The sequence below is a fragment of the Piliocolobus tephrosceles genome, chromosome 6, assembly GCF_002776525.5.
Source record: "Piliocolobus tephrosceles isolate RC106 chromosome 6, ASM277652v3, whole genome shotgun sequence".
NCBI classification, from domain to species: Eukaryota; Metazoa; Chordata; class Mammalia; order Primates; family Cercopithecidae; genus Piliocolobus; species Piliocolobus tephrosceles.
Genome location: NC_045439.1, coordinates 127,574,385 through 127,587,377, shown reverse-complemented (window position 1 = coordinate 127,587,377; position 12,993 = coordinate 127,574,385). Strand labels below are relative to the sequence as shown.

Below are 12,993 nucleotides of genomic sequence, written 5' to 3'. Positions count from 1 at the left end.
CCGTAATGTGACCCAGAGATGTAAACGGCTGCTGCCACTAAAACACTAGAGTGATATCTGGCAAAGAAAGAAGCATCCTTCCAGTGGAAGGCTGGCAAAACTAGGGCAACAGAGGGCGAGCCCCCAAAGTGCCAGGAGGGTGTCACCTCCCAGGAAGGCCAGCCCTCTTTCCCTGGTGCTTTGGCCACATGGGAACTCAGTGGCACAAGAAGGTTGTTAAACAACTGTGACCAGGTCAGTAGCGTCCTAAGCTTCATTTTGCTTGTTCTGCAGCGAGCTGTGGGCTAGTAGATCATTTTCACTTTTTGCTGCTCTATTGACGGAGGCAAATGCAATAAAAAATGTCAGGGATGTGCAAATAAAATGGCAGTGTCTTTTCTAAGATTAACAGAGGATGTCACACACTTCAAATTGACTGAAAGCATTTGCCTTTTATTCTAAGTGTTTTCCTTGGCGGAGAGGAGAGAAATACACACACACACACACACACATACACACACACACACGGCCAACATTTAGAACTTACAGAGTTAAAGTCATTTTTTTTTTTTCATTTCATTTTCTCTGTTGTCCTAGATTTGTAGGAAAAAAGACAGTAGAGAGAGAATTTTATTCCAATTATTGGGACGGGAGAGATGGCTTAACAATTATTGCTCTGGAACAAAAGGTAAGACTGTCTCCTTGGAACATAAGGACAGACAGAACCGGGGATGGACAGACGGGGGCAGTCACTTTAGAGGTGTGCCTGCAGGACAGTGAGCTGCCGGCCATCAGGGACACGGTTTTCACGGCCAGCATTACTCTGTCATATTCATGGAATTCTGTTTTATTATTCTTTCAGAATACTGAAAAAGAAAAATAATTTCTGTTAGATTTTGTAATTAAAATAATTTGTTTTTTCTGAAACACGAATTAGGGAAATGATGTTTAAAGACTGAATTATTGGCAGCTAAAATCATTTCTCCTTGAAAGGCTGACTGTGAAACACACAGTATCACTGAAGGTATTTATTTAAAAATAGTATATTAAATTGAAAGCAATTATCAAGAACTAAATGGTTTTTAGGTCCTACAGGTTTTTAAACATTTTATGTTTTTTCTAACCAAATGCTTCTTTACATAGGAACTTTAACTTACCATCCGTAGCCAGCACATTGAAATGCCAGTGCACAGTGAAGACTATCACTTACCAGCAACCAGAAATATGTTCACTTACAAGCTGAGAGCTCATTGTAAATGTTTCTTGTCATCTTGAATGGCACCATATGTGCTGATTCCATAACTCTGGCTATTCACTGCATTTATAATTTCATCTTCCCTTACCAGTTCCTACTTCTAACCACTGCCTTTAAAAATCAAACTAGCAACACCAACCAAACCTGAAAAAAAAATTTCCCTGGTGCTATTCATTTATACTTCTCCTCCTTTACTTCATTAAGTACTTGATTGGAATGTATTCACTTTGCATTAAAGGCAAGTTAAATGCCTAGAAATCTGGAAATTGTCATCACTGTATATGAAAGTAATGACATAAATTATAATTTAGAGAACAAAAAGGATTTTCTAAAATATGAAACTGCGTTATAGCAATGTTCTACTCTTATTTGCCTACTTGCTCTAACTACTTTCTTGGGACATTAATGTGTTATTGAAATAGAATGTTTGCCCCATTTTATTTTCTAATATGAATTTGAAATCTTTATGAGGAAAATATTTAGAACTGAGATATTTTACTGTATAAAAGAATATAATTGTGGGCAATAGTTGATGAATAAGCACAAGTAACTGAATAATCTCAAATGGTATAAATGCATTTCCTACATTTTAAGTTTAAATCAAAAGTCGCCAGTTTTCAAATACAAAACAATAGTATTTTGGAGAAAAAAAAATGACTAAACAAATATTATCTCTAGGAAAAGGTGCAGAAGTTCTAAATTTTGATGAAGCCTAATTTAGCAATTTTTCCTTTCCTAGTTATTGTTTTCTGTGACGGTAAGGAGGAGCTTTTGCCTTTATATTTATATCTGAACTATTTAATTTTTCTCAGTAAGAATGTGTTCTTTTATTACTTTTGTAGTTTCTTTAAAGTTTTGAATGAAATGGTCATATATTCCCATTATGCAGGTCTTGGGAAATAAAGAAGAAAACTCTTCTAGTTCTGTCATGAATTCCCCCGTGGCCCATGCATAATACTCATTATGGTCAAAGCATTTTGGTCCTTTTTCTTTCTATTTAAATAAATGTTAACCATTCTCTGTATAATTTCAGGAAATTAAATGAGATTGGCAGATTAAATTAAATGCATATGTATTAACTGGTATCTTTTCCTAATGTCCTTCCGACAACTTGATTGGTTGGACCAGACCCTCAGCCCACTGACTTAGAAAGGTCAGTGAGAGTGGATATGGTGTCACCCCTGCAACTTAAGAAAGTCAGAGTCAAAACAGATAAACACCACAACATTTTAATAATGTAAAGAGAACTGAGCAGGTTCTAGATTCTTATTACGTCCTTTACTCCACACACAAGGCATGATTGAAAAATCAAGTTAAAGCACCCTGTAATCTCACAGGCACCTTATAGCCTACATACGCCCTAAGTTCCACCTTCACAATGTCCCTTAACTTGGGCTTAAAGGTTTAGCTGTTTATATATATGTTCCTAACATGGACAGAAGAGGCTACTTCGTACCTGCTTGTGCATTCACACATACACACACCTGTACATGTCTTTTACTGGATAAGCAGGTATTTGTTTAATTCTGAAAGACAAGCAATGACATAATTAAGTGCTCCCATCTGAGGGATGACTACAGTTGATTCTACTCCTTCTGGGCCCTGCTAATGGCCTTTCTCCCTCTGGCCTGCTCTCAGATGTCTCAGGGACTCTGCCTGTAAATAATTAATGGTGACTCTTAATGTGTGTTGGGAAGTGAAGCTGCCTTATTCACATGTACAACTGCTTACACACCAAGCCTTTTCCCAATTCCGCTTTTCAAAAGCACACAGCCAAGACACAATAATCTCCACTCAGACACAGCAATTCTGTGTTGGCATCTCAGGAATGATACAGATTGTGTGTGATGGTCATCCATTTACTTGGATTTTTAGAATGATTGCCTTTGAAATGGAGCAAGTCATGGCTTAGCGTGAGTTGTAAAGACCCTGGATTGGTATTAAGGCCTTTGCTCTGTAAGCGGCTTGCCTTTGCCTTTCTACAGAGCAGGATTTTTCAGCTTTGGTGGCAAGAGCTTATACCTTGTGTCATATGGCAAGCCTTGCATTTAGAGTATAGACATTAGGACTCACCTTTTCTCCCAACATTTTGTTACGAAAAATTTGAAACATACACTAAAGTTGAAAGAATTGAACCATCTATAGTCATATGCCTACCACTCAGGTCACACCATTAATACTTCCAAAATTTCTCTTACCTTTCTATCCAACTGTTCATTCATTTTTAATGCATTTCAAAGCATATTGCAAACATCAGTACACTTCACTCTTAAATACTGTAGCATGCATAGTATGGACTAAGGTTCAGTATTGTTTGTAGTTTTTTTAGGTAACATATATATAAAGTAAGATACACATATCTTAAATGGACTGCTTGATAAGTTTTGACAAATACAGCAACTGTGTAATGAAAACTCCAGTGAGATACAGAACCACCAAACTAATTCCTATGCCCCATCCACGGTAAAACTCGCTGTCTACCCTATGCCCACGATCCACTCTTCTGATTTTTTATTCACTGTATCTTAGAACAGCATATAAATGGAATCATTTTTGTACAAAGTTTCTTTCACTCAGCATCTTTTCTGAGATTGCTATCAGTCTTTTCACAGATCAATTGGTCCTTCCTTTTTATTGTTGAGTAGTTACCATACCACAGTTGGTTTATTCATTCTCCTGTGGATGGATACTTGGGTTATTTACAGTTTGGAAATATGAAAAAGACTGCTATGAACATTCTTGGATACCTTTTTGGACATATTTATCTTGGGTAGATAAGAATGGAATTTTGTGTCACAGGGTAGGTATACATTTAGTTTTATAAGAAACCACCAGACCTGTTTCCAAAGTGATTGGACCATTTTGCACTCTAACCAATAAGGTATGAACATTCTGGTTGCTCCATTTCCTCATCAAGTATTGTTGGTCTTACAATTTTAGCTATTCTGGTGAGAGCATAGTGGTATCTCATTGTGGTTTTAATTTACATATCCCTGATGACTAATGACATTGAGCTTTTTGAATATTTTTTTGCTATTCAAATCTTTGCCCTCTCTCTTTTGTTCTTTTTCTCTCTTTCTTTCTTTCTCCCTTCCCTTCCCTTGCTCCTTCCTTCTTTCCTTCCTTCCTTCCTTCCTTCCTTCCTTCCTTCCTTCCTTCTTTCCTTCCTTCCTTCCTTCCTTCCTTCTGTTTTGTTGTTTTTGAGACAGGGTCTTGCTCTGTCACCAAGGCCAGTGGAGTGCAGTGGTGCAATCACAGCTCATTGAAGCCTTGACCTCCTGGGCTCAAGCCATCCTCCCACTTCTCAGCTTCCTGAGTAACTGGGACTACAGGTGTGCACCACCATGCCCAGCTAATTTTTTAAATTTTTTGTTAGAGACAGGGTCTGTATGTTTCCCACGCTGGTCTCAAACTCCTAGGCTCAATGGATCCACCACCTTGACCTTCCAAAGTGCTGGGATTACTTTGGTGTGAGTCACCATGCCCAGCCTGCTCATTTTCAACTGGATTGTTTGTCTTTTTATTATGGAGTTATGTGAGTTTTTATATTGTAGATACCATTTACTTTCAGATATGTTTTGAAAATATGTTATTGTGGTCTATAATTTGCCTGTTTATCTTTAAATGGTGTCTTTTGAGGAGCAGAAGTTTTAAATTTTGATGAAGCCTGATTTAGCAATTTTTCCTTTCCTGGTTATTGTTTTCTATGTCCCATGTAAGAAACCTTTGCTTACTCTCAAGTCATGAAGATAGTCTCCCATATGATTTCCTGGAACCTTCATAGTTTTAGCCTTTATGTTTAGGTCCATGATTCGTCTCAATTATTTTTTCTTTTTTTTTAAACTTTTTTTCAAGTTCAGAGGTACATGAGCAGGATGTGCTGGTTTGTTGCATAGGTAAACATGTGCCATGGGAATTTACTGAACAGATCATCCCATCACCCAGGTATTAAGCCCAGCATCCATTAGCCATTCTTCCTTTTGCTCTTTCCCCACCCTCCCTCACCACAGGTGCCCAGTGTGTGTTGTTCCCCTCATGTGTCCATGTGTTCTCATCAATCAGCTCCCACTTATAAGTGAGAACATGTGGTATTTGGTTTTCTGTTCCTGTGTTAGTTTGCTGAGGATAATGGCTTCCAACTTCATCCATGTCCCTGCAGAGAGATAATCTTATTCCTTTTTATGACTTCATAGTATCCTATGGTGTATATGTACCACATTTTCTTTTTCTTTCTTTCTTTCTTTTTTTTTTTTTGAGACAGAGTTTTGCTCTTGTTGACTAGGCTGGATCACAGTGGTGCTACCTCGGCTCACTGCAACCTCTGCCTCCCAGGTTCAAGCGATTTTCCTGCCTCAGCCTTCATAACAGCTGAGATTACAGGTGCCCACCACCATGCCAGGCTAATTTTTTGTATTTTTAGTAGAGATGGGGTTTCACCATGTTTGCCTGGCTGGTCTTGAACTCCTGGCCTCAGGTGATCCAACTGCCTTGGCCTCCCAAAGTGCTGGGATTATAGGCGTGAGCCACGGCACCCAGCCACCACATTTTCTTTATCCGGTCTATCACTGATGGGCATTTGGGTTGATTCTATGACTTTGCTATTGTAAATAGTGCTGTAATGAACATGTGTATGCCATCTCAAGATAATATTTGTGTATGGTGAAAAGTAGGGGTCAGGGCTGCTTTTTATTAAATGAGGGTGTCCAGTTGTTCCAGCACTATTTACTGAAAAGACTTTGCTTTTCCCATTGTACTGCTTTGGCTCCCTTGTCAAAAATCAATTGGATGTACAAGCACAGGTCTATTTTTCAACCCTCTATTCTGTCCCTTGGAGCTATTTGTCTATACCCAGTACCATACTGTCTTGATTACTATAGCTTTGTAGTTTGTTTTTTGGAAGGATAATGGCTTCCAACTCCACCCTGCCAAAGTCTTGAAATCAGGTAGTGTACATTCTCCAACTCTCTTCATTTTCAAGATTGGTTTGGCTATTCTAGGTCTTTCAAATTTCGGTATAAATTTAAGAATCAGCTTGTCAATTTCTTTCCCCAAAAAGTGACCCTATTGGAATCATAGTTGGGATTAAATTGAATCTATAGATAAAATCAAAGAGAACTGACATCTTAACAGTACTAAGTCTTCTAATCCATGAAGATGGATGTCTTCCCACTTATTTAGGTCTTGTTCAATTTCTCTCAGCAATGTTTTATGTTTTCAGCATACAGATCTTGCCAATCTTTTGTTACATTTTTTTCTAAGAATGTAATTTTGTACTATCCTAAACTATGTTTTCAGTTTTTCAAATGTTAGCTGCCATTATGTTATTCATTTTTGTGAGGTGTATGTCTGTGAGCCAACTGTGCTATGCATTTACATTTAAAACGAAAAACAAGGCCAAGCACAGTGGCTCACGCCTGTAATCCCAGCACTTTGCGAGGCTGAGGTGGGTGGATCACTTGAGGTCGAGAGTTTGAGATTAGCCTGGCCAACATGGTGAAACACTGTCTCTACTAAAAATACAAAAATTAGCCAGACTTGGTGGCGTGCACCTGTAATCCCAGCTACTCAGGAGGTTGAGACATGAGAGTCACTTGAACCTGGGAGGTGGAGATGGCAGTGAGCCGATATCGCACCACTGCACACCAGTCTGGGAGGCAGAGTGAAACTGTGTCTCAAAAAAAAAAAAAGAAAAGAAAAAAGAAGAAGAAAATCAATCCAAAGCCTGTTTTATTCATCCCTTCAGAGAGGCAGCACAAAGATGGGGTGGGTTTAGCCTGAGAGCTGGGAGACCAAACTTCTGTCCCAGTTTGCCTCTACTGGCTGTGTGAACTTGGCCAAGAATGATTGTGTTGAAGTCAAAATAAAAATATAGAGATAAATTTTTATTTTTATTTTTTATTTGTACAAATTTGTGGGGTGTATGTGACATTTTGTTATGTGTATATAGTGCATAGTGATCCAGTCAGGGCATTTAGGGTGTCTATCACCTGAATATAGTACATTTTTGTTAACTATAGTCACCCTACTCAGCTATCAAACATTGAATTTATTCCTTCTTACTGTATGCTTGTACCCTTTAACCCACTTTTGTTCATCCTCCCTGCTCCCACACTCACCCTTCCCAGTCTCTGTTATCTGTTTTTCCCATTTTTCCACTCTCTTCCTCCATGTGATCAAATTTTTAGCTCCCACAAATAAGTGAGAACATGCGATATTTGTCTTTTTGTGCCTGCTTATTACACTTAAGATAATGACCTCCAGTTCCATCCATGCTGTTGCAAATGAAAAGAGAATTTTTTTTTTTTTTTTTTTGGACAGAGTTTCACTCTGTCACCCAGGCTGGAGTGCAGTGGTGTGATCTCAGCTCACTGCAACCTCAGGCTCCTGGGTTCAAGTGATCCTTGTGCCTCAGCCACCTAAGTAGCTGGGATTACTGGTGCACGCCACCACGCCCAGCTAATTTTTGTGTTTTTAATAGAGACAGGGGTTTCACCATGTTGGCCAGGCTGGTCTCGAACTCCTGACCTCAAGTAATCTGCCTGCTTCAGACTCCCAAAGTGCTGGGATTACAGGCGTGAGCCACCATGCCCAGCCTCAAAAGAATTTTAAAATCTAATATTTTATTGGGATATAAGAATTGTAATTTGGGATATATATATATAGAGAGAGAGAGAGAGTTGGTATGTTTGAAGAATAAAGAGAAGGTTGGCAGTTTTGTAATAAAAAGGAGAAATGTTAGGGATATTTTACAAGAAAATTTGTTAGAATTAGCAAGATTTTGGAGAGTTGGCAAGTTATGATGGGTGAGTGACAGTTGTGGGTAAAGCTAGTTTTAGAGTCATTTTAGTAGTTATTAGATAAAACTGGTTTTAGTTGTAGTAGACATTTTTAGTAGTCGGACTTGTAGAGAATTATATTTTTGGAGTAATGTTATATGCCCAGAGTGCTTTTTCTTCTTGGCTTCTCAGCTCTGTTTTAGTTGGGTGTAAAAACAGTAATCCAATTTGCATGATCACCTTTCACAACAGTATTCTTTCCCTATTTCTGCTGTCACTCCACGCAATCAGAATTTAACTCCTCATCCATTGCGGTCTTTTCTGTAACATCTATGGAGAGAAAGCTTTTTACTGTTGTTCCCTAACCTCTTTGGAAATCTGTTCAACGTTTTGAATTTTGTCCTCAGAAAAATTAACACACACATATCCAATTGTGTGTACAATTTTAGGATGTTCAGGAAACTTTTGAAGCCTGTTAGCCTTTCAAGGTCCACAGACCCTCACTGTGAACCCCTTCTAGAGTGGAAGCTCAGGGAGGGCAAAAGGCCGCCGACGTATCCCTCTGCTCCTTCTACACCCAGCGAGTGCTCTGCCCATCATGGCCACTTAGTAAATGACTGTCGCTTTTGTTGAACGGCCTGGGTGCTGGATCGTGGCCTCCCGCAAGGCTGGCCTTTCCTCCCGAGTGGCACCAGGTGCTCAGATGACCTGGAGCAACCCAGTGCTCTGGTGAACCAGCGCGACCCGAGGCCCAGTGTTTCGGGGTTGTCCCAGATTGTTACGCAGCGCGTTTGTGCAAGAGCAGGTCTGGAGTGAGGGCTGCTGATTCTAAATCCCACGCCCTTCGTGGCGTTTTCTAGGCAGGCAAGGAAAGCGTCCAGATCTCCACACCCCCAGGAGTTGGCCTTTCTTCCGTCACTAAATACTCTATCCCCTGTGATCATAGCAGCGAGACAGTTTGGCTGAGACCTCCAGCTCTCTCGCCAAAGCCCCTACTCCTCCGCTGCTGTCGGTGAGGTCAGCCCGGCCGCTCCCCCCGCAGGCAGCTGTCCCCGGTGCCCTGGAAGGGCTCCAGGTGGCAGTCTCACTGCAGAATCCTCCTAGCTGTGCTCGCTGCCCGGTGCCTTCGCAGGCAGCCCGCTTCACACCAGCCCCAGGAGGGCTCTGAGGCAGGGTTGCAGTTCGCGGGGCGGCGAGTGCAGGGAGCATTGCAGGGCCATGCCTTTCTCTTCCTGAAGCCCCCACAATCGTGCAATGGACCGCGCATCCCTCTGCTGTGTTCTACGATGATTCTTAAGAGCACGCAGGCAGTTGACGGTGACGCTGTGTGTGTGCGCTTCCTCCCACGCAGGTGCCGGGGACATGGGCAGCAAAGCGTCCACGCCAGGCGGTGACCATACAGCGCAGTCCCCTAGGACGGAAGGCATTCGCGCAGCGTACAGGCAGGGAGACCGCTGCGGCGCCCGGGACCTGCTCAAGGAGGCCTGCGACCAGTGCACGTCCCAGCTGGAAAAGGTAGGGGGAGTACCTGCCCCTGCAGCCACCAATGCAGACCTGGGCTGGATGAAGATGACCGCTCAGATGATTTTCTCATTCTTGTCATAACTGTAATGAGCGCTCTTACTGTGTTCTGGAAATGCCTCATTTTGCATATAAACTTGTGGGCGCCTTTCCTTTCCAATTGACTTCTCAGTCTGCTATCACCTAAGCAGGCCCCTGCCACCTTTTCATGGGAGGGCTTTGAGGGATAGGGGTGGGGTCACTTAAATGTAAAGAACAAAATGCCACCCAGAGACTTAACCTACTGTATTCTTTTACGCTTTTTGTCATTATAAAAAGTAGCACATGCTGGAAAAATAAAATGTAGAAAATATATAAAAGTAGGAAAAACGGGACAAAAAAGTAATCAAATTTCTAATACACCCTAAAACCCACTTAACGGTTTTGCTGTATTTTCTTCCAGCCTGCCCATCTGAGCATACATTGTTGTTGTTGTTGTTTCTAATATAGATGCCGCCAGATTGCATATATGGTTATGCAGCTGCTGCTTGTACTTTTATAATATTATTTTAATAATTTTCCAGATGATTAAAAATTCCTTATAGGCGTCTCCTTCAATGGATACATGACATTCCATCTACAGGAAATGTGTTCACCTGGCTATTTATCTTGGTTGGATATGTGGATTGCATCTCATTTCTTACTAATATAAATGATGCTCTATTGAATGTTTTTGCCGAATTCTTTTCTTATTGTAATGTTATTTTCTTAGCATAGATGTGCAAGGATTGAGAATGTGGATATGAGGACTTTTAAAGTTTTGGAATCATGCCAAGCTGTTTCCCAAAAATCTTCTACAGATTAACCCTGCCAGCAACAATTGGAGTGGGCCCTTACCACATTTTTTGCCCTTGTGGGAGCTTCTTATTGGCTATTATCATGAAAATACCTTAAGGATGTTTTATTTGCATTACTTTGATTAGGACAGGTTTAACATGTCTCCATTTAATTGATAGTTAGAATTCATTCAATTCCTAAAACTCCAACCTGTTCTCAGAAGTGTAAGAGATTGGGAGAGGGGCAGTACAGCATGCTTGGGAATTGTTAAGCAGAAGGAAGGCATTTGAAATCCCTCTGATTAGGAATTCATGGTGGATATAGCAAAGGACCATTCTTCTGCACAGGGAGAGCTGCGCTGTGCACATGAGCAGGTCAGAGCTATAGGCTCTTCAGGTGGACACCAGTGGCCTCAAGCAGGGAAGAGCTGTGCAGCAAACACAGCCTGGCATCCCTGCCAAGTGGCCAAGCAGCCAGAGATAGTGGCTCATTTCAGAGTTGTGCAGATTCAGGGATGTGGCAGCAGCAGGAGATGCTGATGGGGGAATATGATCATGGAGGGGCCTGAGAGCCAAGGGGGATGTGATTTCATCCTGAGGGTGGAAAAGCTGTTAAAGAGAGTGGCATCATAATTTGAGAAAGGGCACTCTTGCCAATATTTGAATAAAGGAAAACAGAGTCCTGGGTGTGGGTCTCTTTTCTGTAGCATCATGGACAGTGGCAATTCAAAATCGAAAAGGTTTCTAGAAAGCTGCCTCTCCGCTGAATACAGCACTGATGAAATCCCAGCTGACTGGACTTTAAGAAGACAGTGAGGAAAAGGATGGATACATCTGTGTTTTCATAAAAATGTAAAATTGTAGTTCCAAAAAATACCATAATTAAGAGTCAAGGATTGACGCAAAAGGAGGAGGTATATGGCTAATATCCTTCATTGACAAAGAGCTTTTATAAGTCAATATGAAATAATAATATAATTTTCAAAAGGACAACAGGACATGAAAGCAGCAAAATAAAGGTAAAGAAAGTAGAAGGCATGAAATTGTAAAAATAATTTGAAAGTTTTGAAATAGAAAGCAAAGTAGAAAGAAGTAGAAATGACCACCAAATCAAAAATTGATTCTTTGAAGAGATTAATAAAATGGAAAATCTCTAGTGAGAGTAAAAGATGAAAAAGAAGAAATAGATAAATCAGGAATATAAAAGAGACCTTCACGACAGTTTATACAAGCATTAAAAACATAATAACAGAATGTATTATGAGCAAGTTTATGTAAAAACACTCAAAAATTTAGATGAAATGAACAAATAAAAATAAAAATTTAACTTTAAAAAGAAATAGAAAGCATGAATAGTCTTTCAACCATGAAAGAAATAAATAAATCATGTAAAACCTTCTGACAAAATAAATTCTAGGTCTACATGGGTTTACTGGTGTGTTCTACCAAATAATATAATCACTTGTCCAGAAAATAGAAAAAGAGGGTACACTCCCCTCCCCTGTTCCTTTGATGAAGCTAACACAACCTCAATACCAAGAGTAGGTGAGAACAGTACCTGGAATGAAAATGACTAAGGATATGAATAGGCAAATAGACACACACACACCTGAACGCTATTCAGATGGATGGTACACATATGTAAAGTTATTCAACTTTCTTAAAGTTTATAGAAAGATAAATTAAACAAAAATGAAACAACATTTTTAAGCTAATCAGATTGACACCTTAAAGTTTGATAAAAATCAGAAGGAAGGCTATGGGAACCTACACACATTTATTCAATGCTACTAGGAATATACTAAGAATGTGTGCAGCCTCTTTGGAAGGCCATCTGAAAATGCTTATCAAATTTTCAAATTTCATCATTTTTGACCCAGCAAAACTACTGCTAGGAACTTACCCCTACACATTTACTTGAAAAAAAAATTACCAAGGTGTATGTGTAAGGATGTTCACTCAAGTTGTGTTTAAGATAGCACAACCTTGAAAACTGCCTAACTGTTCCATCCACAGGAGAAGGCTGCTACAGAAATCTCAGTCTGTCCAGGTCCTAGAATACCACACAGCACTCCAAAAGGACAAAATAATCTCTAGCAGCTGTTTTGGAAAGAACTCCAGTGTAACTTAATGTAATATGTGCAGAACTTCTGCTTCTGGGAAGATGGAGGGAACATGGAGGTTGTTTACTTTGCCCTCTTCTTCTCACTAAGTGCACTAAAGCTCTAGCTGTTACATGTAAAACAAACGTAGGATTCTAAAAGGTGGAGAAAAGAAGGCAGACTAGCTGGTGGTCTCAGTACTCAAGGAAATCACTGTAGTACGTTTTTGGGTTTTATTTTTATCTCATACGTCCCAAACCAGATACTGAGGAAGTTGGCAATCCAGAAACACAAACTGGCACAGAGAGAAAAAAAAAAAAAATCCAAGGAAAGTCTGCTCTCTCTAACCAAAGCACCAGGAAAGGCACAGCAAAGCCAGGCAGGAAACTTATAGGCAATCACCAAACCCTCTTCGGCCAAACACTGCAGAAATATACTTGCAGCCCGGCCCTACCTCTCACCAGCAAAGGCCAGGTGGAGAGCTTAGAGTTCCACCCTTGCCAGGCTGTAACAGGCACCTCAATCATCCCCACCCCAGGGTGTCA

At 40.4% G+C, this 12,993-nt stretch overlaps 1 protein-coding gene across 1 annotated transcript in view; it reads left to right on the top strand.

Moving 5' to 3' along the window:
- LRRK1 (leucine rich repeat kinase 1) overlaps window positions 1-12,993 on the top strand; it is a 151,774-nt gene that overhangs the window by 45,559 nt on the left and 93,222 nt on the right. Inside the window, exon 3 of the mRNA XM_023193573.2 lies at window positions 9,362-9,525. Within this exon, the coding sequence (XP_023049341.1) occupies window positions 9,362-9,525 (164 nt within the window). The remainder of the gene's footprint in view (window positions 1-9,361; window positions 9,526-12,993) is intronic.